The following is a 26,270-nucleotide window of genomic DNA, read 5'->3' as shown; positions in this document are numbered from 1 at the left end:
GAAATATGCAATTTAACACCTTTTAAATTTAACAAGTTTTTACAAGTTTAATAGGGTCAAAAGCAGTCTTATCTTAGCAAGTGCTAAGGTAGGAATTTCCCAAAAAAAGGAAGCTGGAAATGACTTCTGGATGTCGAAATCTACAAGAAAATGTCTAGCTCAATCTCGAAAATGGTTGAAAATGTCAAAAGTGTCGAAATCAGTCATATCCTAGGAAATGCTAGGCCCACCCACCCGCCCTTTGTTTTCTTGGAAAATAAGTCATTTGCCAAAAACAGTCTTATCTTAGTAAGTACTAGCCCTGCCCACCCCCAATTTTTTCATTCTAACGACTAATAGTATTTTTGTGCAATAAAAGATCATTCATTTCATTCAGACTGGATAAAATTAATCACTGAAATGAAGACAGGGTAGGTGGGCGGGGCTAGTTATATTTTCCTAAGGAGTGGGAGTGGGAACTATTAGAATACGAGATGTGAAAAAAGGAAAAAAAGCGCTAATATATTTTTTTTTTTTTTGTTATACTATGTGCTACAATATTAAATTCTTATTTCGTTGACATGAGATGACGTGAACTTTTTAAAAAATTGTGAAAATTGCCATATTTCGTTTGGAGATTCTGGAAAATCGGTATCAATTTCCGAAAAAAAGGAAGTCGGAAATGACTTCTGGATGTCGAAATCTACACGAAAATGTCTAGCTCAATCTCAAAAATGGTTGAAAATGTCAAAAGTGTCAAAATCAGTCATATCTTAGGAAATGCTAGCCCCGCCCACCCGCCCGCTATTTTTTCAGAGTTTATATCATTTACCAAAATAAGACTTATCTTAGCAAGTACTAGCAAGTACTACTCTATGAGAAAATAAAGGGCGGGTGGGCGGGGCTAGTACTTGCTAACATAAGTCTTATCTTGTCAAATGACGTAAACTCTGTGAAAATAAGGGGCGGGTGGGTGGGTCTAGTATTTGTTACGATAAAAGTGATTTTGTCCCTATTAATCTTGGAAAACTTGTGAAATTTAAAGATGTTAAATTGTAAATTTCCATAGTAACGAGTTGAATTCCAAAGTCTACCCGAAATGTGCAAAATATGATGAGTTTTTAGAATATGAGCCCGTGATTGGTTAAAAATATGTGCGTTTCCTAGCAACGGACTTCAATTAAAAATTAATTGCGAATTAACTTTAATTTCGCTTCTATAGTCACAGAATACGAAAAAAGTAGTCTCCCGTTTCCGTCTGTCTGTCTGTCTATTAAACAAGTAATCTCCAAACCTACTGGACCGATTGTTGTCACAATTTGTATGTATACTAGAAATATCATGTGGATGGTCATTTCCAAAATTTATAATGAAAAGTTTTTTGAAATTTCATAAAATAAGATACTCGTGCAGTGGTGGTGCGTGAATCCGTGTCGAATTTTCACCACAGACACCCAGAATTTTTGGAAAAAATCAAAACTGAATAACAATATTTTGCAATATAACTTTGAAATTGCACAACCGATTGCTCTGAAATCTTGTAAATATTTTAAGGTTATCGGAAGCAAGGTAAATCGTTAAGCCATATTTTTTTGTTTACCCCTTCTCAAAAAACTGATGATATCATCTCAAAATTTTGCCGAATAAATCCCATCCAAAATGTGCAAAATATATGTATATTGTACTTGTGATTATCACTGCGTTACAACTTTTTAAATTTCTTATACAGGTGACTCATAAAAATTAATGAATGAGTCATTTTATTTTATTGATTAAATCGGAAAATAAAAAATAACCTTCAAACATCTTTTTTTGTAACACCGATATATAGTATAGTAAACTAGTTAAACTTTACTTTATTTAAGGACACTTGTTAATGAGGCTATAAAACTATTATATAAACGACCCAGATTTGACTTTGGGCGATAGTCCCATCCTATGAGAGATGGTGCACCCAATGTTTGGCCGTTAAAGTCACTAGATAGATGGTTATCTAGGGACTTTATTGGCCGTCAAATAGCTTGAGTTGCGGCTAGAATACTATAGATGGTACTATAGTTGCAGTCTTACTCCCATGAAGATGTCCGAATAAGTTAATAAGCACTAGAATAACAAATAATTACTTGGTGTTCTAAACACTAATAAGTGCTGCTACACGTAAAATTAAACATTAATAACACACATTTAGAATCGTTATCGAAAATTGCTGAGACCACGTTCCCCCTTCGTCTACGCCACTGCGGCGACCGCGTCCCTGTACGCTAAAAAATGCCTCACTTGCAAACGTCAGCGCGAAATTTGCCAAAAAATCGCCCCCCAAATCACCAAATTGCCACTTTATACCCCCTAAAAACCCAAAGTCGTTTGCAATTTTTAAAAAATTCTTTAAATTTTTTAAAAACGATCACCGCGCAGGTCATGTAACATGACAATGGCCGCCCGACCTCTCCTCTGATTGGTCACGAACCCAGTTTCCGTTATTTATGGAACCAATTACATTTTTTTCAATCAAATTTAAATAGGTTTCCCAACTGTGATCGCCATTGTAAAAGTTTGTGTTGTTATGGTGTTGTTTATTCCCAAAAATTGTTAAATTTCTCGATAAATGAAAAAGCCACGGTTTCTCGTCTGAAAATCACATTCGTGTTCGGTAACCCACAATGGATATACGTAAACGCGGTTTTCGCTCAGTGCCCCCCAAAGGACAAGAATACACAACCAAAAGGGTAATTATTACACGTAACTGCGATTTTGAAACGATTTCTGTGCCGAATTGTGGTGGTGCTAAAGTTAGGTTATGTTGTCATTCAGGAATTAGCGGAACGAAGGAGCTACCCCCAGTGCCCCCCGAAACCTCCGAAAGTTAACAAAAGAACGTCACAAAGGAGCCTATTTCAGGAAAAAGGTTTTGCGAGACCGGTGTTCTTTAGTCAACCAGGTGAGTACAGAAGGGACATGTGACCAAACATAAGCTTCTTGGTTTCAGTGAATTTAAGCCGACTGTATTGTCCGGATAAACAACAACCATACTTCGATCAAATTTTTGCTAAGAATGCGGTCATTGGAGAGGGATCGTTTGGGGTTGTTTTTAAAGTGAAGTCGCGTGAAGATGATCATGTTTATGCTGTGAAACAGTTGAAGTCGTCACATAATTTACAATATGGGAATGCGGAAGTTCAAAACTATGAAAAAGTGGGGGAGCACAGCAACTGTGTTAAGTTTATTATGGCATGGGAGGAGTTCAAAATTATTCATATACAAATGGAATATTGTAATCTGAGTTTGGCTCAGTATGCAACTGTGGCACAAAATATCATGGAGGCTCAATTGTGGGAGATTTTGTATGATATGCTAAAGGCACTGGACTATTTACACTCCAAGAATCTCATTCATTTAGATGTCAAACCGGGGAATATTATGATGAGTAAAGGCTTCTATAAATTGGCGGATTTTGGTCTTCTTGTTGACCTAAATAAAGTAAGGTGTGAGTAAAAATTAGAAATTTCTCTCAAGTGGCTTGATTTTAGCATAATGGAAGGAAAATATCAACAATATCAGATGGTGATGCTAAATACCTGGCGTGTGAAGTATTAGATGGGATTTATACTTATTCGTGCGATATTTTTGGTTTGGGGATCAGTCTTTTGGAATTAGCGACGAATATTGAGTTGCCAGAGTTTGGACCTTTGTGGCACCAAATCCGTAAACAGTATTTACCATCAGCGTTTTATGAAGGTGTGTTATTGAAATTTTTATTTATAATTGTGTCTAATACACTGAAAACAGGTGTGACAAGGTCATTCTCTGTTACTATTGAAAAAATGATGTCTACTGTTCACTGGGAGAGACCACAAGCAGCTAAATTACTCAAAAATCCACACCTTAAAAAAATTCAAAAACAAGACTTGAAGCAACCTAGGAATAATTATTGTGTAAGTGTAAGTGTTATTGAGTTTCTTTGTGTTGATTCATGCTTTATTGTAGCAAGGGTTATCTGAAGAAACTTTTTCGTTCGAAAAGTGTAGCCATTTTGATAATAATAACATTGTAGAAACACCCAGAAGACCCTTGTATGAAGTACGCAACAGTCTGTAAGTATGTAACAGAAAATTAAAAACAAGAGAATTAAATTTATTGTACATAGAAGCCATGGAAGTGAAAAGGTTAGAGACTTGTGCATAGATGAGTCAAACAGTTCAAGTGATTCATGTAGAACGTTAGAAGAAAGAAATTCTCCTGGTTTGGGCTCTAATCGTCGAGGTTTATCCAGGGTAAAACTAGCGTTTTGATTAGTATTCTTCGATGATTTCTAACCAGATGTGATATTTCTATAGTACTTAAGGATTTATAGTCAAAAGACTGAAAATGGCTTCACTTTATATATAAGTATTATGAACTTGGAGGCTTCCTGGGAAAAATGTAATAAGTCCAAAATCGAATCGAATTTGTAGGTGGTAACGAAATAACTTGGTACGTGCGATTGTAACCCTAACGAACCTTGCTATAAGGTCGTTGTTACAATGGCACGAACTAATCATCACCTACAAATTATGTCAAATTTAGTCGTCTTCGTTGTCTAAAATTAATACACGTAGTAAGTGTACTATTTTTAGTGTTTTTCTGTTTCTCGTAGCGTTTAGGTGTATATTTCATAGCTAAGTCAGAAAATTGGCTGGCATTTTGGACTAATTGTACTTTCCCTACTCGCCCTTCAGTTATTTGGTATCGTTCTGTTACCAGTTCTATGTTATCAAGTTGTTAACTTAAGTCACCAAACCTAACTTATTTGTGGAAACTATGCAATATTCCATGTGATTTAGTAAACTGTTGTGATTAAGACTTAATGGATTTGATACTAAGTAATTTTCAAAAGTAACACATAATTATAAAAGTCGAACTAATGTTTTCCTAACGACCATTAAGTCTTGTTATTTTTTTAAAATATATTTTGAGTAAGAAAGTTTTTTTGCAATTTTATTACAAATGTTTCATTACGGCACCACAATTGTGTCAAACTGCAATGGCAGCGTTCAGGTTTTCATTGTGTGATTTAATTATATTCATGTTTCTCATTTGTTACATTTTTTAGAGTTTATTTAAGTTTTTCTTTAATTTCGTGAGTATGTGCGTATGACATTTCTCGTTACACTAATTTGTTTCCATTTCAATAAAAACAATTAAACTAACAGTGTATTTAATTTCCTTGTCTACATCACAACTTAAATAATACGTACATAGATGGATAATATACAAAGACGGAACTAACTTGTACCCTAATATAGAGCCCTCTACACACCCATCGAGCCTTTCGACGTCTAAAATCAAACCAGTTAGACAAGAAAACACACACAATATACTTACAAGATAAACTCCCACGATGAGCCCAAACAAACCAATAGCGCTACCAAAAATCTCGATAATCAAAATCTTGACAAAAAGCGACGAATTCGCGGCATCTGCAATCGCGGCGCCCGAACCCACAACCCCGACACACAAACCGCAGAAAAGGTTAACCAAACCCACGGTAACTCCAGCCCCGAAAATAATGTAAGCCCCCAGCCAGTTGGTAGCGCGAAGTTTTTCAGTGAGGACCACACCAGTGTATTCCTGAAAGCCAATGAGCGTCACGCATTCGACCGTTATTTTGAACAGACCAATGGAGTTTGTGTAAACCGACCAATTGAATTTGAATCTCACCTGAAAGTTGCTCGACAGGACGATGGCGGTAATCAGGCCGTAGATAGCCACAGCTTCGCAAAAAATGATCGAAATCAAGTTCTTTGTTTTGATTCTTGGCGCTTTGACTCCGGCACCCACGATACTGACCCCCGTGGTGTGGATTCCTCTGAAAAATGATTTTGTGTGGGTGGGTTTTTTAAGTTTAGGGAGGTTACCCTGCGGCACCGACGACGGAGAGGGCGACTGCCATCCCTATGCCTATGGCGGCCCATAGATAGGGGGAGAAGCCTTCCAGGATCCTGGAAACGGGATACAGTTTTTGGGTGTAAATTGGGTTAAATACTCACCATGCAAGACTGATTTGTTCGCCTTTACCAGTGAAGACGTAATACAGTGCTACGAAAAAAGGTTGGTTGGATTAATCACATGACCATTCACACCTACGTGAATTTACTTACTTAGAATTAGGATGACTGTGGTGCTTAGCACGCTGGCTGTATATGTCAGAGTATATCTCATTTTGTATTTTTGGCTTTAAAATGAATGAAAAATGAAATTAATTTGTTAAATTGGTGAAGAGAACATTGTTTTTTAACAACCTGGTTTGGACTGAGCGTGTGATCTAAATCAGATAAGGCTTATCTCGAATGTCGTACTTATCTAAATAATGAGAGAGGAGGGGGTATTAAGAAAAGTTTTATTAAGTGATCCAAAAATACAATACAATTTAAGTCATATTGTCCATAAAATTGCCAAGGCACAAACCTACTTTATCACATCATAAGTGCATTGCACCAAATACCTTAAGTCAGTTAAGAAATTTCAAAGTTACGGTAGAAAACTACACTAATATAAATAAACTATTAAGTATACAAAAAGGTTGGACAATTTCATAAAACATGAGAAATGGCTGGAACTAAAAGTTTCGCCATATTAATAAAGTCAAAATGCTCCTACAATTTTTGTTAATACTACACAATTCAGGCACTAGAACTAAGTACGACCAAATGGGATTTTGCAATCAAAACTATGAAACGATAAATCAAATAAATATCGGAAGCGATTACGGAATGTTCGAATGACAAGCGTGATTGGCTGACGTTACGAAAAGTGGGGTTAGTGACACTGCGCATGCTTTACACGTCATTAAGTAGCAAGTTTCAGTTCCATCCATTTTCACTGGTTCTTTGGATGATTTCGACACTGCCTTTTCACACATTCAAAACACAAACTTATCGCAGAGGAATGAAACACTTATTTCATACCTACGTAACTAAAACTACAACTTAGAACTATAAAGGTACATGAGATAATTCATCCACACCTGTTATGAATAAATATGTAAAGTAAGGAGAGCATTTGTTACAAAAGATATTGTATATATATAAAAATAATTCTAAAATATAAATAAATCACGAAAAAGAAACATCAAAAGTGTAAGGAACATTGCACGACGAACATTATTTACACATAAAATCTTCAATTTGTTCCGACTTGACGTGTCTGTTACTCGTAGGCGTCGGCATCCCACTGCCCATGCGCAGAATGTACGGAATCACACTGTCTATTTGCACTTGTCCTATTAAACCTGCGAAGAACAACTCTTCTAAGACTATCGGTTCCAAGCCACGAAGTGGAGGAAGACGCAGCAGCAGCCTGAAACCAATACAACGTAACGATTTCTAGGGTGTGTAAGACGTCTACTCACCTCGGAAACCGGTCAGTATCGTCTGGAAAACTATTATGCACATAATTCTTCAAAGCCTGGAACGACTTCTCCTGCAACTTCTCCACGTGTTTCCTCAACAATATATCTGGTTGGTCCGCTGAAAACAAAGTGATGGCTTTTAAATACGCATATTCGTGTTCGTCCACATTTAATCGATTCATGGAGGTTGCGTAATCTTGTAGTTTCACGATATGATCGCTGATTTGTTTCACCTTAGTGGCGGACATCTTGTCCTGCGCGATCAACGTATGTAAGTGACTTATCAGCGCTGACAGGATCGTGGATAAAGACAAAGTCTGCGAGCACTGCGCCAAACCCAGCGTGAATAACTCTGCCCAGCAGCCCCTAAGTAGCGTGATTTGAGTCTCAGTTGCTAAGTACTGAAAAGCCGGAATATTTCTCGTCCAATGTATCGAGAGGAAGAGTAATCTAGATCCGCTTTCGCAAATATAATGGATATTTAAATACGGTGGTACTGGTCCTGGGATTTGTAGATTAAAAGTAATATGTTGTTCCTGCAAAATTGGTCCTTCGTATTCGTAGCATTTTTCGTCGGATGCGCTTAAGGAAGATAAATCGGTGCCGTTTAAACATTGGACTCGTGCCATGGTGTCCAAGGCTTTCGATATTAGTTGTTTATCACGTGCCATTATTAGAGCGTCACTTAATTCGCCGGCTCCAGTGTTTGTACTGTCCATTGAAATGTCATCTTCAATGCTGGCTTGACTGGGAGATAAGTGGTAGGGCAAATCAGAGGACCCACTGTTGCCTGAAAGAACACGCTAGTCAGTCAATTTGAAAATTTCATATCTGCCGCTAAATTGACACATTTTCATTGGCGACCATGTGCGCTTGCGCAGTACATTATCCTTCATCTTCGGTTTTTATTTTGACAGATGTCCGTCGGAACTAGCGAACTGTTAAGAACATTGGAATAACGTGACAACGTCGCTTCAGAATTTCAAAAATAAACTGACAGTAAAACACTCTGTATAGTTGAAAATAATTTTAATGGAAGAATTACACAATTTTTTTTATATTTGTGATAATTCGTGAGATATTGAGGTGACTCAGCCTGTATATCTAACAATGGATGCAAATAATCAATTATGTTGTCTGGACTATTATCAATTAAATATAGCACGATCATTAGTTGTAAATGTCACAAGAGTGACATTTGTGATGACCTTTCACCCCTTGATATTTATCAAGTGTGAAGAACCAAATAAATATTCGCGCGTAAACATAAATAGTAGATGAATTTGTCACTTACCTATGCGTTTGTTGAGAAATTGTAACCCCAAATCACAAGGATTAAAAGGCGCTGGTAACAATCCTGACGAATCAGTGTTCAAATCCTTCCTTATAAAAATCTTATTTACACTATGGGAATTATAATTATTTCCTATGTTATTCGAGTAGTCTTTTTTATCTATAATAGGTTTGCGCTCATGTTGTACAGCTAAAATACACAGTGTCAACCCTAACTTTATTCTGTCCCCAAAGTACTTACAATCACTTCTCATTCCACATGCGAGACACTTCTGTAATCTACAGTATTGACACCTATTTCTATGGTGTTTGGTAACTTCACAGTTCTTGCTTCCCCGGCACTGATAACCAAGTTGTTTTCGAATAGACCTTTTAAAAAACCCCTTGCAGCCCTCACAACTAATAGCACCATAATGTCTCCCTGAAGCTCTGTCGCCGCAGACCACACACAGTTCCACCGTCAGGCACAAGTTATTCGAATTATTTCTAATTTTATCACTCAATATTTCCGATTTAATACTATGTTCTATATCCATTTTTGCGATTTGCCCACACACTCTAACCACCAAATTGGAGATCTTAAGGTTTCATTGACTTTACCTTAAATGAACGAAATTTCCTGTGGGTTTACTAAAAACTGTGCGACCTTTCGTTGCATGATAAAGAGAAATAATGCTTTGAACAAGGTTCATGACCTTACACCTGCTGCTGTTTTTAGGTGTAGGGACATTATTTTCTGTCAGGTAGCAAAATCCTTTCTTTCATACGCGAAACGGCGCCAAGTTTAAATTTGTGGAGCAGTGGCGTGTAAGACGCGCCGATCACGAGGGTCCAAGTAAGAGCAAACGGAAAATTTGCAGAATAAACGAAAATGTGTGAGAGGGAACACCAAAACAGAAAAATTAATTCATCGGATGCAATTTTACATTTGTAAAATTTATGAAAATATGTGTAGGAAATAACTAAAATAAATAAAAAGCAAAATCATGAGAAAATAGAACAGAATGATAACAAATCAAACGAAAACTTCGTTCATTGATTATCACGTCTGGTTCAAATGTCTGTACATTTGATATACGTACCTAAAGCAAATTTTTAGGTTTACAATTCTGAATTATTGGAAGCAATGTTCGCATGTCTCTTCACAGTTGTTATACTGAATTGGTGTCCAAAATTTCTATTTTCCATCAGATATATTCTATAATAAAATCTTAGCTATGTTGCCAACCTGACAAAAAAATCACAAACGTTAATACAATTCGGTTGAATTGTATTAACGTTTGTTGAATTGTATCTTTTGTTATTCAATACACCTTGCATTTTGCATTTTTATGAAAAATTAATGCAGTAACTTTCATATTTCGTTGAACATGGTGGATGCGTCAAGTAAACGCATCTTTTCTCTGTTATTTTACATAAATTCGCGATTCTAAAGAAATTTCACATAGAATAGCCGCTTTTTCAATTAGTTGGGACCAGTTTTTAGCAATTTCGGATAAGCACGATTTAGACCAATTTGATCTAATTGGGTGGATGCGCCAGATCAAGGAGACTTTCTTTGGTTCTTGGAGGAGGGAGAATATGTCTAAAAATTATTCTAGACATCGCCATATCAAACTAAAACGTGTATTATATCATTTAACAAATGATAAAATTAAAAAAAAAACATTTTGAGTACTGAATTGAACTTATGCAACACACAATACAACAAGTTATCAATAAAATGTATTTTTGCAGTTGTGTGTGAACTTTTCTTGCGTTTATGTTGGCATAATGGAACTAATTGTGGACAGATATGTCAGTCGTGACATGCAATAAATTTAGGTATGTTTTGGATACATTTTGCAAATTAAAAATGTCAAGAATCTGTTAATCTTGACAGCTGATAACTGGAAATCATAGAAAACATCATTTATGATCATGGGGTATATATAATCGTATAATTTTTCTTCTTCGTGGTAAAATATTTTTGGGTAACAATAAAAGCCCAAACCACAATACAAGGAATAAGAAATAAGAAATAAAAATTTTCAGCACGTACAAATGGGTGTAGCAATAATCCACAATAGTGAAATGAAATTTCTTATTTCTTAATTTCTGCATTATGTGTTTGGACCTTAAAACTTTATTATTATTATTATTAATGTTTATTCATATCATTTACAGTTTGATATAACTTATTTATTTCACTCCTCCTCTTCTTGCGGCTCTTCCTCGTCAGTGTCATGATAGTCATCAGCTTCAGCTTCCTGGAAACAACAATAAAAGTAGTTATATTTAAAGCGATTATGTCATTTTAGATAATTTTTAATTTATCTAATAAATCTCTGTTATGCAACAAATTCTACGAACACAAAATTAATCCAGATATTTATCTTTTTGATTTCTAAGTAAAACTCACTTATCTCAAAGTATACCTATATATCAAGGTACTTATTCTTGATGAGAATGTATTTTATTACCAAAAATAACAATAATACAAATTTTGTACATACCTGGTACTGCTGGTACTCTGAAATCAAGTCAATTAAATTGCTCTCTGCCTCTGTAAATTCTTGTTCATCCATGCCTTCTCCCAAGTACCAATGTAAAAATGCTTTACGTCTAAACATGACAGAGAATTGTTCTTGAATACGTTTAAACAAATCTTGAATAGCGGTAGTATTGGCAATGAAAGTAGACGAAATAGGGGCATGAGGTGACGGAACATCGCATACTGCGGTTTGCACATTGTGAGGTATCCATTCCACGAAGTAGGCAGAATTTTTGCTTTGTGTATCGAACATAACATGGTCCACCTCCTTCATAGACACCGGTCCTCTAAAAATGGTCGCAACTGTCAAATATCTACCGGCTGTAGGGTTGCAAGCCGCCATAATATTTTTGGGACTAAACATTTGCTCCGTCAAGTCCTTAACGCTCAACTTCCTGTACGCAACGCTATTGGGAGCAGTCAAGGGGGCAAATCCCGGAACAAAGAAATGCAGCCGGGGGAAAGGTACCATATTAACCGACAATTTCCTCAAATCGGCATTCAACTGTCCCGGAAAACGGAAGCACGTTGTTACCCCCGACATAGTCAAAGAAATCAAATGATTCAAATCGTCATACGTCGGCGTTGGTTTTTTCAAAGTTTGGAAGCAAATTTCATACAAAGCTTCATTGTCGATGCATTGCGTTTGATCCGTATTTTCTATCAGTTGTTGGACAGATAGTGTGGCGTTATATGGCTCCAGAACAACCTCGGACACTTTGGGGGATGGTACTACGCTGAAACTAGTGACCATCCTATCGGGGTACTCTTCTCTAACTTTAGCTGTCAAGAGAGTACCAAAACCCGACCCAGTACCACCACCAAGCGAATGAGTGAATTGAAACCCTTGGAAACAGTCGCATCGTTCGATTTCGTGACGGATTACGTCGAGGACATTTTCACATATTTCAGCTCCCTCAGTGTAGTGACCTTTAGCCCAGTTGTTACCTGCGCCGCTTTGGGCAAAGACGAAGTTGTTGGGGTTGAAAAGAGTACCTACGGGTCCGCTACGAATGGTGTCCATAGTACCGGGTTCTAGATCAACTAGGACGGCTCTTGGTACGTAGTTGGCATTAGCGGCCTCGGTGAAGTAGACGTTGATCCGGTCCAACTGGAGATCGTTATCTCCGACGTACTTCCCAGTTGGGTCAACTCCATGTTCTTTAGAGATGGTTTGCCAAAACTGAAATTTAATAGTTGTGCAATTACATAGGGCGTCGGTGCACTAGAAATGTTTGCACTGATAACTGGGTGTAATTAAATTAGGAATAAAGCGAAGCGGATTCATTTTGAATTTAGTCAAATCAAAACTTACCCTAGAGCCAATTTGGTTCCCGCACTGACCCACTTGAAGATGCAATATTTCTCTCATTTTGGACCGTTAGGTTGTTTCACGGCATAAATCGGATTACTACCTCTCTGGTTTGAGTCAACATGCGATAAGATAGAACGATAATACGTTAACAAATATGAGATAGCATGATACTTATATATTTTTGTAGATTACTCACAATTTAAACAACAATAATAAGTGTTTCTCTTAGTTATATAAAAATGATATGATCTTGCAAAAAAATATCTTTCAAATATAATAACGAACGGGAAATATGTTTGAAACGCGATTAAGAAGTGTAAGCCCATTTCACTCTTTGGGACAGGTATAAATAGGACACTGTTAGCTTTTAGAGGAAACTTTGACGCCAACCAATAAAAAGAGGCCACGACACTGCTGACATCTATGGATGTCTAAGGATAGGCCACCAGCGAGACCGTAAACACAAGACACGACCAAGAGTTTGAGAACCTCTGATCTACTGTTGTCACAGAGGGGGGGACCATGGGAGACCATACTGTGCGCTTGCGCAATTGCACTATTTGTAATTTGTAATTCAAGATTGAGGTTACGACTTTTTCAGATTGAAACAATTTGCCTGTAAAAAGAATTTAATCCCTGTTACAAATTATTCTTGTTGTTAAAAGTACTTGTATTTAATTATATTGACAGCTTTTCGTGGCGTGAATATGTTGGTTAGTAGTTGTCAAACACGAAATAAAAAAAAAAATGATTGTAAACTTTGTTCCAGGAACTTCAAGATTTGAAAGATTTTTCGATTCACAGGTGGTATGAGCCGTTTAAGCATATTGCGCTTCAAACAGTATTATTGGAGTTGCCAGAGGTAGTTGTAGACAAGCTTAAATCAGATGATTCAGATACAGATGTTGCAGAGGTATTGTTGTTATTAAATGTTATTGTTGTTATTAGATGATTTTTTTTAGGTTTGTCCCGTAGAGTTTATGGGTGCTTTAAAAAATGTTATCAATAATTTGGACAATAATGCTTTTGTGAAAAACAACTGGCATGCCCCTATGGTACTATTATGAGGGACAACGCTCCAATACTAATAGCAATATTTTAGGACGCCAAAATGTTCAGTTTTGGGAATGAGTTAAAAGTTACAAACGTGAATGATCTGTTTTTATACTTAACTACTTCAAATATTATTGCTGAAGATTTTTCTTCACAACAGAGTAGCATTCCGTTTTATTTGGCCTTGAAGCCGTGGAAGAGTATACATCCAGCGTCTGAATTCCGTTGCATAGTGATCAACAATGTATTGAGAGGTGCAAAATGTATGAGTTTACTATATTTTCATGTTAATTGTAATTTTAGGAATAACCCCCAGAGACTGGCCCACTTACTATGCGCATTTTAAGGATGAAGGCCCTTTAATCATTGACACATTAACAAATTTTTTTAAAGAAAATATCCTTGGCAGATTTCCACGCAAACACTGTAATTCAGGTGCGCACTTTCCTGAAGCGGAATTAAAATTTTTGATTTCAGATATATTTGATGTTATTATGTCATATCCAGATCAACCCAGTATTGTGGATTTTGGGCCTATAAATAGCAAAACCAATTTGTATGCATTCTCATGGAGGGAAATTTCGCCGCTTATTAATAAGGTATACTGTGTGTATAGTATATCAACTTTGTGTATTTTTTTTTATTATTTTAGGACTCACCTGAGGAAGTCGCTCCTATATTTCGCTACTTAGATTCTGACATTGGCATCATGACAAAAGCAGATGCAATTTATAAAATTGCTAATGCTTTTACATAACTAACTTGAGGGTGGCTATAATTTGCGAGCGTGAAAGGTCAAGCTAAATTTAAGTTTTAAAATTTTATTATTTATCACGTTGTGTTGAATATAACCATTTTTGTATAATATAGGCATTATAATGTTTTTTTAATGACAAATAAATAGCTTTTTGTTATTTGTAGTCCCTTGTTTTTTTTTGTGTCGTAGTATAATTAAATCCGAGTGTTAATTGGCGTTGTTTGTTTTATTTATGCAAAATTCGGTTTATTTATATACGTTTTAGGTTATGTGTTATGATTTGGGGTAAAATAAAAATAAGTCTGTTGGTAATATTGTTTCATAACTTGGCATTTGTGGGTAGGGGTGAGAGCGTATGCGTGCAGATAACTGGTGTAAATATGGCGTCACAGGAGGACGATAACAAACTTGAGAGTAAATCAAATATAAACAAAGAGCAAGAAAGAAACTTTATAAATGTGTATAAGGTGAACATTTAAATTTTTGTGCTTTTTGCACATTAGTTTGTTTAATTTTCGCATGATTATTGTGAAAGACAGTGTGTAGTTACATTTTCGCATGGCCGCCATGTTCTATTAAGAAATTTTACGAAAATTGAAGAGTTTGGCCAGTTTGAGATGTTAAGACAAAATTGTTGAGTGCAATATGATCATGTTTCGTGTAGACTGTGTTTTTGTTGGAGTGCCTCGAATAAAATGCCACCTAGTTCCCGACAGTTCTGTTGTTAGAGCTGGAGATTTGTTTGTTTAATTGCTTGTTCCTGTGTTACCATCCAAGATGAGTTCTAAATGCCAGGGAGTTAACGACTTCACACCGTTTAAAGCACGCATCTTTTTTATACTATTATTTTTTTTAAAAGAGTGATCTCATAATCCACTTTGTCACTTTCTCATTACCACCACATCACGCCAGCAAACATCTTAATCACAAACATTGCCCCAAAGGGCGTTTAATTTGTTGTATGCACGTTCTGTTTTAGTTTAAACCATCCCATTATCCCTCACAACATTTATGATATCACTCTTTATAATTTATTCAGTTTAGTTCAGATAGTTGAGATTTTCACTTTTTTTTTTTTCATTTAAATTTGCTTCATTAGATTTGCATATCATACACCTTTTGTAGTATTTATGAGTAATGTGACTTTCTCTTTCAGAAATTTGAACACATCCTCAAAAATAAGCTCGAACCGTTCTCAAAGAAAATAGAATCGCTTATTGAAATATGGAAAAGCTTAGGTCAGTGCAATCAACAAAATTCAGATATTGGTTACATCATACAAATTATGGACTGGGCGAAATTACACACTTTGAATATTGTTTTAACAGGAAAATGGAAAATGTTTAAAGGTACGACACGCTCACCTTCCCCGGCGACCCTAATCTTTGATTTCAGCTGATTTCGAAACAAAATTGTTAAGCGAGGTGGAAAAAACCCAGCACGAATTGATGAAAATAAGCGATGTGTTCTCAAAAAAGTTTCAAAAATTGGCAGACGTTATCAAGAATCCGTGGGACGATCCCGTTTTGGCCAACCTTTTACACGACAGCAACGCAACCATCGGGCAAAAAGGTAACCACACTTGAGTGTTTTTCTCACCTAACAGTCTCTTTCCAGAAATTGAGTTTTTTTGCGTTGAAACGGCGTATTTAGTTTCCGTTCGATTGAAGAAATTGTGTGAATCCCAGTGTGAAGATTTGGCGTTGAATTTGGTTACCGCTTTTATGAATTGTTACAATTTGTCTCAAACACAAAATTTCAGTCTCAATGCAACTAAAATTCACATTCTGTTTTGTTTTGATATTCATGTAGCGCTACTGTACAGATACAATAGAAGATCAGATATAGTTGGATTGGTGAGTAGGGTTTATGAATGACAGTCTCGTATTGACGATTTTTTTTCTAGTTTAAGAAACTAAGTTTGGAGGAAGGTTTACATTTAATTCGACGCTTTGCGAAAAAACGGGTGAAAATCTCAAAAGTCTGGCGGAATTACCCTGAAATAACGTTTCTGGCTTCTCAAGTGTTTGTTACTGCTGCTGTTACAAAACCTATTAGTGAAAGTGGGGAAGTTCTGAAGGAGCTTTTGGACACTTGGATTGCGTTTAGTATAGAACACTCCATGGTTGATAAAGTGGAAGTTTCCATCCGACGGATTATTCAAGCGGCGACGGCGGCGCAACACATCTACATCTGTTGCGAAATCATCCACAATAAGGTATAACTACATTTGTTGAAGAATCACTCTGACACTGTTTTTCCCGTAGTTTGGCTTGAAGCTGCGAACGTTCACCATCGAGTTGTACATACGGGCGCTAACGACGGACATGAACAACCTCGAGTCCCAAAAAAGCGAGAACGACGCCGAGAAGGTGGAAGAAACGACGAAACGTCTTGCCAGCGGCTTCTACAATTTGGCTGATATTCTAAAAGACAACATTCAAGTTAGTAGGGAGTGTGCTTTAACCGCGTTTAGTTTAGAACCGACCTTGGAACGTTTGCGAAAAATCGAAGATTTGGCAAGACAATCTGGTTTCAATGTGTTGGACACCGGTCAGATTTGGGAGTGTAAGCTCCACCCACCTGTCACCGCGTCTGACGAAATTTGTTGGATGTGTAATTCCTGCGGGAAATGGATGTGCAAACCGAATCTAGATTTACGCTTAACAACTAACTTTGCTCTTAATGAGGCCTTGAATTTTGAAACTCTGGGAATTTCATCCCAATTATGTGATGATCTTGCTGTTGTTTTAAACGGACCGCGGTATCACTTGCTGAGTTGGTTGTTGAGGTGGGAGGATTTGCATAGGCTGTGTGAGATGTACTTGAATGATATGGAACGCACTAAAAATCTTGTCACGGAGCTTAAATTCGTCGATATAGATTATTCCATGTTTGCGACGGTTAAGCGCGAGCCGGTGGACGAGTTAGCTGGAATAGAAAGGGGTTACGAAAGTTTTCTCTACGCGGACGAAAAGTTAGTTAATATGATAGAAAATTGCAGTCCTGAACCTCCTGAATTGCCGCAGGCGAAGTCCGATCCTAACACCTTGAAGACGCTGCGGATGTTTAGGCATAACATTAAGAGAAATAAACCTCAATCTGCACAAGCTGTCTTAGAAAGCAATAATCTAGTTAATAACTCACAAAATTATAGAGAAAGTTGGTTTTCTGAACATTCTTCGGATTCGGCTTTTAGTTATAATAGTCAACAGAGGCTTCCAGAATACCAACAACAGAGCGGAAATGGTTTTTATAACTCTGGAAGGTCGTTTTCTGGCGTCTTCTTCAACCATTTAAATAACTCGGAAACGAAGCACTCGCCCGAGGGAATCACCGATCTTTCGACAAGCGCGAGTCGCGAAAGGCACGCGAAGGAAGCTCTCGATTTTCGGAATAATCTCAATAAAAGAAAACCAACCGATAATCTCGAAAACACGATGTTCGATTATGAAAATTATCAAAATTTAGTAACGTCGTCTAGTGATAATTTTTTGCATAATATGATTACGTATGAATTCGCTCGCGTCACTTCCGAAATGAAAAGAAGCAAACCGGATACCTTAACAGAAAACCAAAGTTGTACAAGGACTACGAAATCGCAGCAACCAAGACCACCCGTTTCGAAACATTCACCATCAAGTTCAACCTCAGTTAAAGAAGAACATGTAAAAAGTGAAACGTTAAATTTGGTGAAGAATAAGTTAACCTCACGTAGTGTAAGTAAAGTCGGAACAGTACAATCGCGGCCGCATTTTCTACTTGACAAACCTATGTCATTAATTGAATATCTCCAAAGAAACAAAGTGCCATCTCACAGTGAATCATTGAACTTAGTAAAACATGATAAATTAGTATCAGATCATGCATCACAAACCCAGCGCGGAGCACAAAGTGATCCAAAATCAAGTTCAAGTAAATGTGATAATTTGCCAGCCCACGGTATCAATTTGTCAAAAAAGGACGCAACACCGCATGCGCAGAACCTGACGAACTACACCAAACTATCCTCTCATAGCAAAAACCTATCCCGAACCGAGACAGTCATCTCAAACATGAATTTCAAAGACTTTAAAAACAAAGAGGACGAAACGATCGCACCAAGTAAAGGTTTTCCAAGTTTTGACAAAATCCCGCCACCCCCTTCCCGACGAACCGACTCGAATTGTCTAGGCGACGGCAAGCTACACAACCAAACCCAAACCATCACGTGCGTAAAAACCGAAAAACTGCTCTCGAACCCGGATACCGACAAGTGCGAAGTTCAAACGGTCGCCAGTAGCAATAAAACCGAATCCACCGACCAAAGGAAGCCGGCGAATTTTTTTCACAACCCTAAAAACGAAGAACCCGACGACAAGTCCCACCTAAAGCGGACAAAAAATCACGAGATGGAGGTTATTCCCGAGAAGAAGGTAAAATTTGACGAGGGCGCAAGCAAAACATTTCGTCCAAAAAACGGAATACCTCCATTGATTGAAAAAGAGCTGAATAAAAACTTGATAATAAAGTCGCTGCTGACTAAAAACGATAACGAAAAGTCGGAAACCTGTGTACAAAATGAAAATTCGTCAAAAAACGCTAATTGTTGTCTGCCTACTAGTAACAACAAGGACGACACCAAGGGCGATTCTTGCAAAAAGGTAAATGTGATCAACTGTAAAACACCAACTGTACAGACTACGCAATCTACTCCAAGTGCGAATAACAATAATCACAAAAATGTTCCTAAAACCCCTTGTTGCAAGAACCTGGATGGAAGTCCCGCGCAAACTAACAAAAGTGGCGTCGGTAAGGCAGACATTAAAACAGACGTGGAGGAGTCGATAAAGAACGAAATCAACCAAAGTAGAAGTTTATTGCTCAAAACGCTTTCAGAACAACATATTCCTATGATTGTTGAAAAAACCGACAAGTCGGACAAGGGGTGTATCAAAGAGGTCGAGGGTTGTCGCGCGGATCTCACCAATTGTATAAAAGAGAAAGTAGGGTTCGAGAGGCGCGTTTCCAGCCCGGAAGACAAAGACGACGAGTCGAAACCGGAGGATAAGTCGAAGGCGAGCACTAACAAAGAAGTCAAGATAATCCTGCACCGATTATCCGACGAAGTTATCAAGAGTTTCATTCCTACGTACAGTGATAGCGGTTCCCAGAATTGTAACTGCGGCTACAACAATAAAAAGAAGGCCGTCGGAAGACCGCGTAAAGTTATGTGTTGTAAATATAAATTATCTCATTTGAAGAATTCGAATTCTTCGGCAAATCGCGTATTTGAACGAATAGACTACGATAAGTATTCTTTAAGAGCGCTTAGAAAATATGATGGTGATAGACTTAAGAAACTTAGTTCTAAGAATTCAAAACGAGATAGTGATATACAAAAGAAGACTGGCTCAAATAAAAACATAAAAAAATTTAACAGTAATAAACAAAAGAAGCTTTCAGATGACGATAGTGATAAATTAAAGAAACCAAAAAAAGATTTTAGTGATAAAGACGACAAGCTAATTTCTTCGAAGAAGGGTGATATTGATAAACAAAGAAACGACATGAATCCACGAGTAGTACTCGAAAGACTGCCACTAGATTCCAACTACGTCAGGTCCGTGCTGTCAAACGTACCGGGTTTAAACGACTACGAGATGATCCGACCTACGAACGTAAATCACATCGTTAACGTCGTTCAAATTTCCGGGGGAAGATCGACCTCCACCGTTCCAGTACAAAACACGCAAACAAGTACTCAGATCACGCCTCACATTCAAAGAATCGGACAGCCTCGCTCCGATAAACCCGAACACAATTCGAACTCAGATATGCCTACGACGTCCACGTCGGTTACTCCTGCGTCAGCTGCATCCACCAAACCCAGCACCTCTCAGCCGTCGACTCTCATCAACATACTGTCGCAGCAGATCATAAGACCCGGACAGAGCAACTGCGTTAGAAACCGGTCGTCGCCTCTTATCAACATTTTGTCGCAACAAATCATACGACCGGCGACTACTCAGACCAACAAAACCCCACTGAACTCGTCGCAAGAGGTACAGGTAAAGTTGTCGCAACTTGTGTGGATGTGGTACAAATGTTAATTGTTGTTGTTTTAGACTAACTCAGCGAAAGTCTCGTCAACCGTGGAACAGTCGGGTCACGAAGACGCGAATTTGGCGAAGTCGGTTGCTACTACAGCCACCACGACTACTAAAACTGTGTCTAATACACACTCAAGTGGCCAAGGGACTATTTTACAGTTCATTTGTAAATCGACTCTGCCTAAGTTTCAACAAGCTTTCGGAAAGTCGGTGTATCAGAATAATACTGAAACGACCGAAGCGGGTAGCACGTGTACAGAAACCATCACCAATACCGACATTAATAAAAAAGCGCAAGCCAAGAACTCGTCGGTTAATATACAACCCATTCAAGGTGGAGTGATTTACACGAGACAAATGCCCGTAGGACAAACTATCAATTTAATCCCCCCGGGAAGAGGTCAAGTGTTTCGGATCGCAACCTCAAACTCTGACCAGATATCTCTAGTTAAAGATACAGTAATCCATAGTAAAATGAGTGCTTTGTTAGCTGCTGCGCTCCAAGGGAAACAAAAACCTTCAGAAGCTCAGTCCGACGGCGAAAATACTAACGACGAAGGTGCAGGCACTCGGGTGACCGTCACACGTCCAACCCTAGTGCAAAACGCGCGTATCGTAAAACCGGTCCTTCAGATACCATCAAACGTAATACGCACAAGCCCTCAATCCAATTTAAGTTCCACCACTCTAGAACAACTGCGAGAGTTCGACATGGTTTATAAACAAATCAAAGAAAGAAGTAGCACCAATACCCCGTCTGAAGCAAACACATCCGAGTCGAGCGAAACCTCCCAAAGAATAAGCGTGACGTACCTAAATCAAGGTCAAAAATACACTCAGTTGTCCCCGGTAGTCGTGGTTAGTAGTTACTGCAATTTGCAACCAGCGGCATCCCCAGCGTTAAGCGTTACGTCGCAAGGTAGCTTAAGTCCGTGTGTGACTCCCGCGCCTGCGCCTTCCGTTCCCAAAACCTCGTCCAAAAGCTCGAAAGGCAAAACTGTTAAGAACACCACGACGCAAGCGTCTAAGTCGTCTCCGATTCCTAAACCGCAACAGAAACCGCAAGAAGACGAACACACGACGCAGAGGATTTTTGATATTTTGGCGGAATACGCCGAGCAGCTGCGGAATTCCCCCGATTTGAATAACAAACCGGCGCCGAGACGCCGGTCCAACCCCCCGACTAACCCCAACCAGAATTCCAAGCGGAAAAAAAACTCCGGTTCAAAGAAAACCGGACAGTGTAGTAGTATGGTGTCAGAGGTAGATATAGAAGACCATAGGACTGTAGGTAGTGAAGATAGCTCGTGTGGCGTGGTCCAGATTTCCGTTCAAGAAGAGGAGCAACAACACGTGCAGACGGTCACTACTGAATCGAACGATAGTACTTCGAATTCGAGGCAGCAGCTGATTTTAACCGACGCTAGTAATAATCAAACGCGGAATTTGATAATCGCGGATTCTAGTGTCGGGGAGGCCTTAAAAATGCCGAATACCGCGGTCCTGGTTCCGGGGAATTACATAATGCCGGTGTCGATGGTGAAAGGCGGGCAACAGATCGCTGTCGTGTCTGGCGGGAGTAAGATTCTAGCCACCGTGCCGGCCAGATCTGGACCCAACATGTTGTTATTTCAAAGTTTTTTAAACCAAAATCGTGGTAAATCCGGCGTTCCGACCGTCAAGTATTCAACTATCCAACCCATTTCGGGAATTTCGTCGCAGAATTTGGCTGGGGTTAGTGGACAACCGCCTGTGATTTTGCCGCCGAATTCCCAACATTTGACCGCCGTGACGCTCGGGCAGCCCCTGACTTTAAAAAAACTCGACGACAGTGATAGAGTGAATACTGAGTTGCTTTTAACAATTTCGCAACCCCGAGACAACGGAAATGCGTCGACGGAGTCGACGACCCATCCCGATAGTACTAATAGCATCTCTAGCACTGTTGGTAACATAGAATTAGAAGAAACCATTATTCATTCGGACAACACGTCGGAGAAAGTGTACCATACGTATCAGAAATCGATGGGTACCGCACCGATTGCAACGCCCGTGATCGCCCAGACTTCTTGTGTGAAGGAAGAAATAGCTTCAAATGAACAAAACACCACGCACAATTCAATGACTTTAAATATCACTTCTGAAAACAACAAAAGTAAGCAAGATTATTTTTAAGACGTCTGTGTATTAAGCGAGCACTTGCGACGGTTGTGTTCGTGAGTGCTCGCTTGGTGGAATTCGCACCCTAACGTGCGACCGTTTTTAAGAATTGTGGTTATAGGTGAGTCGGGGAAGACATTAGAAAGGGTTCAATCAGTATTAGTTACTGCTTGCACGTCAAATGGACCCATGCTGTCGCATACACCTCCAAGATACCGCAAACCTTCGGAATCAGCAGGTACAAATAATGAACCTTCTAACAAGGAGGAATTTTTACATAATGGGGAGAAGGTAATCAGCATTTTTTCAGCATTTAATGTTAGTCATTTGGCTGTTGCAAATGATACAGTAATTTGCGACGTTGCATATATACCGGGTCACCCAGATTTTCTTCTACAAGCAATCTCTCGGTTACCACTGGATTTAAAATGTGGGCTACAAAAGCTTTTGAAAAGGATAGTAAGCGTTTTTTACAATGTATATATTTTTATAATTTAACCCGGATACAACATTTTAGTAAAAGTTTTGATAAGTGAAAAGTAAACATATCACAGATGACATTTAAAGATGGAGGTCGGCAGCCTGGTGCGGTAATCGATAATGCTTTGTACGTCACGCCACTTGTCATTAAAATTAACTTTTATTACATGGTGTCTTCAGAAATTGGGAACTATTGCTTGTATAAGAAAATCTGGGACACACGGTATTTCGGCTCCAAAATAAGTGTGCGACTATACCGGGTGTCAAAATATTTCGTCATCAACCTTTTGGAAGGGATGAACAATTGAATTTTGATTGGAGATTACTTTGTCCGCGTAGTAAGATTTTGAATCCCACTTTTTCATATTCTAAGAGCTATGAATTGTTGAGAAAATATGAAGTTGGTCATTGGCCAACTGGACCCTGTTACATATTTTAGTCGTCTTTCAGGGGTCAGTCTTGGGTCCAGTTGTGTTTCTTATTTACATCAATGACTTCATAAAAGCGAAACTTAAAAAAACGTCAAAATATTTTGGTACGCCCGTTATAGTACGCAAATAATATAGCACTTAACCTCACAAAATGCATATGTGCTGATCATTTCAACAGTAATCACTAGCGTTAATTGTTTGCTACTTACTGCTTTAGAAATCCTTGCGATTATGTAATAGATAGTGTTGTGTATGGTCCAACTAAAAGTATTGTAGTGGACTTAAGCTGCGGGGTGGTTATAGAAAAGACAAGTTTCATCATAAATTAGTAAATTAGTTTATACGGGGACAAGTAGATCTTGTGTATTTGTTGTATTGTAGGGTACGACAAGAAAACATTTTTCGTCGCTTGTTAGTCACAGTTGCGACTTTTTTTGTTGTTGCGTGTAGTATAAACTGGTTTGCTTTTATTTCCATCTATCATGCAGTTTTTGGGACATCAGTATCTCATACCGCCACAGAGAGTTTAGTTGGTCATTTTTGTAACGATAATAAATGATTTTTCCAGCAAAACAATACCGAGCAGAAACAGTTTCAAGGAAATGCTACCTATTTCCAGAATAAAAATAAGAAAAATAGTAATCCTCCGAGGTTAGACAGAGAGATGCATCAGTTAAGTTTGCAACGGAAGCAAGCAGCGCTCGAAAGAGAGTTACGTCTTCAGAAATCTTTATCCGAAGAATGCGAAGATTTAGGCGTAGATGAACCGAGTACCAGCGATCTGTTTCCCGAAGCAGATATTCTTTTCGACGCGAATCATTCACCATCGTTTGACCAGTCTTCTCAAGATCTCGTGAAGAGACCTCCGCCTCAAGAAATCAAAGAAGAGAATAAGCCCGGAATGACATTGTTTAGTGACGACGATAATTCGAGTTCTTTGCGGACGGATTTTTTATTTGAGTCGGTCGAGTACCAGCCATCGGGAACTGAGTTAGAGTACGAACAGAATCAACAGTTGACGAACGGTCAAAGCAGCGCGAGTAACGAGTCGGGTTCTTCGTGCGAGGACCACACGCTTTTGCAAAATTGCGCCTCGATGTCCGACGTCACGCTGAATTCTCCTGTTTCGCCGGATCCGTATCACGAAAACACACCACCTTCTTTGAACAAGTACAAATTTAAATACAGTAATCGCCGAAAAGGAGAAAGGAATAAACAGGCTTGCGAAACTTGGACGGTGGAAGTATCGAGTTCGGAAGACACGACCGGTAGTACGGAACTAGGTAAAAGTTCTAGCCATAGTCCGGAGTCGTGTACCAACAAACACGGTCACAGTGTTAGTTGTGACGAGGAACTCAGTGATGGAAGCTATAAAGTAGTAACGGTAGCTATATCAAAAAGTGATTTATTAAAAGATGACGAAAGCTGTGAAGAGTTACATTGTGAAGACGATTTAGACTGTTCACCGAGTGGTAGGGGTGCTAGACGCAGTGTTAAAAAAATGTGTTCTTGTTGTAATGGTTCCCAAGATGGCGGCGCTTCGCGAAAGAGACCATCGTCGAGACCTCACACCCCGGCTCCGCACAAGAAGGCCTTCCTAAACAAGAAAAGATAGTGCACACGTGTATAGCATGGTATTTAAGTTAAATTTGTTAGTTGTTTCTGTTGACTAGTCGAGCTATCGAGTGGATGCACTTTAGTACAAATTATCTGAAAGCTGGTGGTGTATCGTCTGATGAACTAAAATGATTACTTGTATAGTAATTGCTACGTTTGCAATCTTTTAGTACCTCTAACTGTAAATTTTCCTTGTATATGTAAAATATTTAAATTACATGTGCAGTTTGTCGTTGTATATAATAATCTAATAGGTCTATCAGACAGATGTTGAAATTTAATACATCTGTGCAAATAAGATTTACAGCTCTTTTATTAAATCTGCAATAAGTTCACACATGTTTGTGTATGTTCTTTTCTACTGAAGCAAAAATATTGTTATGTCATGTTTCTAAAATTATTTATTAGGTTAGTTTTTTCTAGAAAACGTATTTTCCTTTTATGCTTAAGCATCTAGGTCTTAGTCTCCTGAAAGTATTGTTTTTTTCGTTTATTTTATTTTGTTAAAAATTTTGTATACTCAGTTTATTTCATCAATTAACTATTTATAAAAAAACTTTGTATGTTTTTCATTACCATATTTTTTTCAAATAAATGTTCTTATACATTTTTTTTTTTTGTTTTTTCCGAGGTGGTTTTTCGATTGTATTAATGTTGCAGGTGCCAAATTTTTAGCTTGGTATTCCAGTTTTATACCTTTGTAATATTTATAAAAAGGTCACTTGGTATACTACAATGTATAATATTATTGACAGTCGCTAATGAGTTGTGCATGTCAATAATATTTTAAAGAAAAAATGTTATGTATAGAAGGATTATAAAATCAAACATTTTTTAATAGTACTTTGCTTTTCATTCAGTATGAAAATCCCCGTATCGTTTAACAGCATTTTCTCTTTAATTGCCCACTTGTGTTAGATCACCGTTATTAATTAACTTGTAAGAGACAACGATCTAGCAGTTTTATTTTAAATACACTGTAACAATTTGTGATTGTTATTGCAGAACAAAAAACTCAAAAAGAAAAATAAAATTATTACATTTCAGGACATTATTAATTAAACTCAATAGATGGTAGAACACAGTAAAGTAGATAACCCCAAAAAATTCATTTAATACGCAGGTAGGACATAATCAGACACAATTTATTAAAATTCGCAAACATTAGTTTTA

At 38.0% G+C, this 26,270-nt stretch overlaps 6 protein-coding genes across 12 annotated transcripts; 3 read left to right on the top strand and 3 right to left on the bottom strand.

Annotated features, from left to right (window-relative positions):
- The first annotated feature begins 2,476 nt into the window (after window positions 1-2,476).
- On the top strand, window positions 2,477-5,165 carry LOC135141636 (membrane-associated tyrosine- and threonine-specific cdc2-inhibitory kinase-like). 4 transcript variants are annotated; one of them, XM_064072909.1, is made up of 7 exons: window positions 2,477-2,705; window positions 2,791-2,917; window positions 2,966-3,456; window positions 3,507-3,714; window positions 3,766-3,917; window positions 4,031-4,070; window positions 4,127-4,262. In XM_064072909.1, the coding sequence occupies exons 1-7, from the start codon at window positions 2,640-2,642 to the stop codon at window positions 4,159-4,161; spliced, it is 1,119 nt and encodes a 372-aa protein (XP_063928979.1). In that variant the 5' UTR covers window positions 2,477-2,639; the 3' UTR covers window positions 4,162-4,262. The 4 variants fall into 4 exon arrangements, with proteins under 4 accessions (XP_063928979.1, XP_063928978.1, XP_063928977.1 ...); XM_064072908.1 differs by having other exon boundaries at window positions 2,478-2,705; window positions 3,766-3,911; window positions 3,964-4,070; window positions 4,127-5,165; XM_064072907.1 differs by having other exon boundaries at window positions 2,478-2,705; window positions 3,766-3,911; window positions 3,964-4,070; window positions 4,124-5,165.
- Window positions 5,157-6,265, bottom strand: LOC135141638 (V-type proton ATPase 21 kDa proteolipid subunit c''-like). Its single transcript, XM_064072913.1, has 6 exons — window positions 6,117-6,265; window positions 6,006-6,054; window positions 5,874-5,957; window positions 5,677-5,824; window positions 5,341-5,586; window positions 5,157-5,294 (listed from the first exon to the last, which is right to left on the bottom strand). Exons 1-6 carry the CDS (start codon window positions 6,175-6,177, stop codon window positions 5,268-5,270), a joined length of 615 nt encoding a protein of 204 aa, XP_063928983.1. The 5' UTR covers window positions 6,178-6,265; the 3' UTR covers window positions 5,157-5,267.
- Window positions 6,266-6,341: 76 nt separating this feature from the next.
- Window positions 6,342-9,384, bottom strand: LOC135141634 (nuclear receptor subfamily 2 group C member 1-like). The gene is made up of 4 exons (XM_064072905.1): window positions 8,901-9,384; window positions 8,661-8,849; window positions 7,367-8,156; window positions 6,342-7,314 (listed from the first exon to the last, which is right to left on the bottom strand). Exons 1-4 carry the CDS (start codon window positions 9,193-9,195, stop codon window positions 7,119-7,121), a joined length of 1,470 nt encoding a protein of 489 aa, XP_063928975.1. The 5' UTR covers window positions 9,196-9,384; the 3' UTR covers window positions 6,342-7,118.
- A 1,399-nt stretch (window positions 9,385-10,783) lies between these two features.
- On the bottom strand, window positions 10,784-12,644 carry LOC135141635 (tubulin beta-1 chain-like). The gene is made up of 3 exons (XM_064072906.1): window positions 12,508-12,644; window positions 11,155-12,375; window positions 10,784-10,908 (listed from the first exon to the last, which is right to left on the bottom strand). Exons 1-3 carry the CDS (start codon window positions 12,562-12,564, stop codon window positions 10,846-10,848), a joined length of 1,341 nt encoding a protein of 446 aa, XP_063928976.1. The 5' UTR covers window positions 12,565-12,644; the 3' UTR covers window positions 10,784-10,845.
- Window positions 12,645-12,712: 68 nt separating this feature from the next.
- On the top strand, window positions 12,713-14,480 carry LOC135141637 (translation initiation factor eIF2 assembly protein-like). Its single transcript, XM_064072911.1, has 8 exons — window positions 12,713-12,823; window positions 12,872-13,220; window positions 13,277-13,420; window positions 13,470-13,562; window positions 13,610-13,814; window positions 13,864-13,986; window positions 14,038-14,159; window positions 14,213-14,480. Exons 2-8 carry the CDS (start codon window positions 13,215-13,217, stop codon window positions 14,315-14,317), a joined length of 798 nt encoding a protein of 265 aa, XP_063928981.1. The 5' UTR covers window positions 12,713-12,823; window positions 12,872-13,214; the 3' UTR covers window positions 14,318-14,480.
- A 178-nt stretch (window positions 14,481-14,658) lies between these two features.
- On the top strand, window positions 14,659-26,143 carry LOC135141754 (uncharacterized). Of its 4 annotated transcripts, none has more exons than XM_064073154.1 (9): window positions 14,659-14,784; window positions 15,474-15,666; window positions 15,713-15,889; window positions 15,935-16,173; window positions 16,224-16,535; window positions 16,585-20,367; window positions 20,425-22,564; window positions 22,691-22,807; window positions 24,049-24,199. In XM_064073154.1, exons 1-9 carry the CDS (start codon window positions 14,698-14,700, stop codon window positions 24,102-24,104), a joined length of 7,104 nt encoding a protein of 2,367 aa, XP_063929224.1. In that variant the 5' UTR covers window positions 14,659-14,697; the 3' UTR covers window positions 24,105-24,199. The 4 variants fall into 4 exon arrangements, with proteins under 4 accessions (XP_063929224.1, XP_063929225.1, XP_063929222.1 ...); XM_064073152.1 differs by having other exon boundaries at window positions 14,660-14,784; window positions 22,691-22,860; window positions 24,049-26,143; XM_064073153.1 differs by having other exon boundaries at window positions 14,660-15,139; window positions 22,691-22,860; window positions 24,049-26,143.
- Window positions 26,144-26,270: the final 127 nt, after the last annotated feature.

This window comes from Zophobas morio, unplaced genomic scaffold, assembly GCF_036711695.1.
Source record: "Zophobas morio isolate AGI-343-1 ecotype UQ-CSIRO unplaced genomic scaffold, CSIRO_AGI_Zmor_V1 ptg000044l, whole genome shotgun sequence".
NCBI classification, from domain to species: domain Eukaryota; kingdom Metazoa; phylum Arthropoda; class Insecta; order Coleoptera; family Tenebrionidae; genus Zophobas; species Zophobas morio.
The sequence above is the reverse complement of the archived record's forward strand: the minus strand, read 5'-3'. Positions and strand labels throughout refer to the sequence as shown.

What these genes read in the sequence shown, in the direction of transcription:
- LOC135141636 (XM_064072907.1), top strand. Translation starts at nt 2,640, where the DNA reads ATGGATATACGTAAACGCGGTTTTCGCTCAGTGCCCCCCAAAGGACAA. An exon ending in GGTGTTCTTTAGTCAACCAG is followed by an intron (nt 2,918 to 2,965) that starts GTGAGTACAGAA and finishes TCTTGGTTTCAG; the next exon opens with TGAATTTAAGCCGACTGTAT. An exon ending in AACCTAGGAATAATTATTGT is followed by an intron (nt 3,912 to 3,963) that starts GTAAGTGTAAGT and finishes GCTTTATTGTAG; the next exon opens with CAAGGGTTATCTGAAGAAAC.
- LOC135141635 (XM_064072906.1), bottom strand. Translation starts at nt 12,564, where the DNA reads ATGAGAGAAATATTGCATCTTCAAGTGGGTCAGTGCGGGAACCAAATT. An exon ending in GGAACCAAATTGGCTCTAGG is followed by an intron (nt 12,376 to 12,507) that starts GTAAGTTTTGAT and finishes ATTAAATTTCAG; the next exon opens with TTTTGGCAAACCATCTCTAA. An exon ending in CAGAGTACCAGCAGTACCAG is followed by an intron (nt 10,909 to 11,154) that starts GTATGTACAAAA and finishes TGTTGTTTCCAG; the next exon opens with GAAGCTGAAGCTGATGACTA.
- LOC135141637 (XM_064072911.1), top strand. An exon ending in ACAACTGGCATGCCCCTATG is followed by an intron (nt 13,563 to 13,609) that starts GTACTATTATGA and finishes GCAATATTTTAG; the next exon opens with GACGCCAAAATGTTCAGTTT. An exon ending in CAGATTTCCACGCAAACACT is followed by an intron (nt 13,987 to 14,037) that starts GTAATTCAGGTG and finishes TTTTGATTTCAG; the next exon opens with ATATATTTGATGTTATTATG.
- LOC135141754 (XM_064073152.1), top strand. Translation starts at nt 14,698, where the DNA reads ATGGCGTCACAGGAGGACGATAACAAACTTGAGAGTAAATCAAATATA. An exon ending in GATCAGATATAGTTGGATTG is followed by an intron (nt 16,174 to 16,223) that starts GTGAGTAGGGTT and finishes TTTTTTTTCTAG; the next exon opens with TTTAAGAAACTAAGTTTGGA. An exon ending in TTTTACATAATGGGGAGAAG is followed by an intron (nt 22,861 to 24,048) that starts GTAATCAGCATT and finishes TGATTTTTCCAG; the next exon opens with CAAAACAATACCGAGCAGAA.
- LOC135141634 (XM_064072905.1), bottom strand. Translation starts at nt 9,195, where the DNA reads ATGGATATAGAACATAGTATTAAATCGGAAATATTGAGTGATAAAATT. An exon ending in ATGTGGAATGAGAAGTGATT is followed by an intron (nt 8,850 to 8,900) that starts GTAAGTACTTTG and finishes TGTGTATTTTAG; the next exon opens with CTGTACAACATGAGCGCAAA. An exon ending in ATTTCTCAACAAACGCATAG is followed by an intron (nt 8,157 to 8,660) that starts GTAAGTGACAAA and finishes GTGTTCTTTCAG; the next exon opens with GCAACAGTGGGTCCTCTGAT.
- LOC135141638 (XM_064072913.1), bottom strand. Translation starts at nt 6,177, where the DNA reads ATGAGATATACTCTGACATATACAGCCAGCGTGCTAAGCACCACAGTC. An exon ending in CACAGTCATCCTAATTCTAA is followed by an intron (nt 6,055 to 6,116) that starts GTAAGTAAATTC and finishes CTTTTTTCGTAG; the next exon opens with CACTGTATTACGTCTTCACT. An exon ending in TCCGTCGTCGGTGCCGCAGG is followed by an intron (nt 5,825 to 5,873) that starts GTAACCTCCCTA and finishes ATCATTTTTCAG; the next exon opens with AGGAATCCACACCACGGGGG.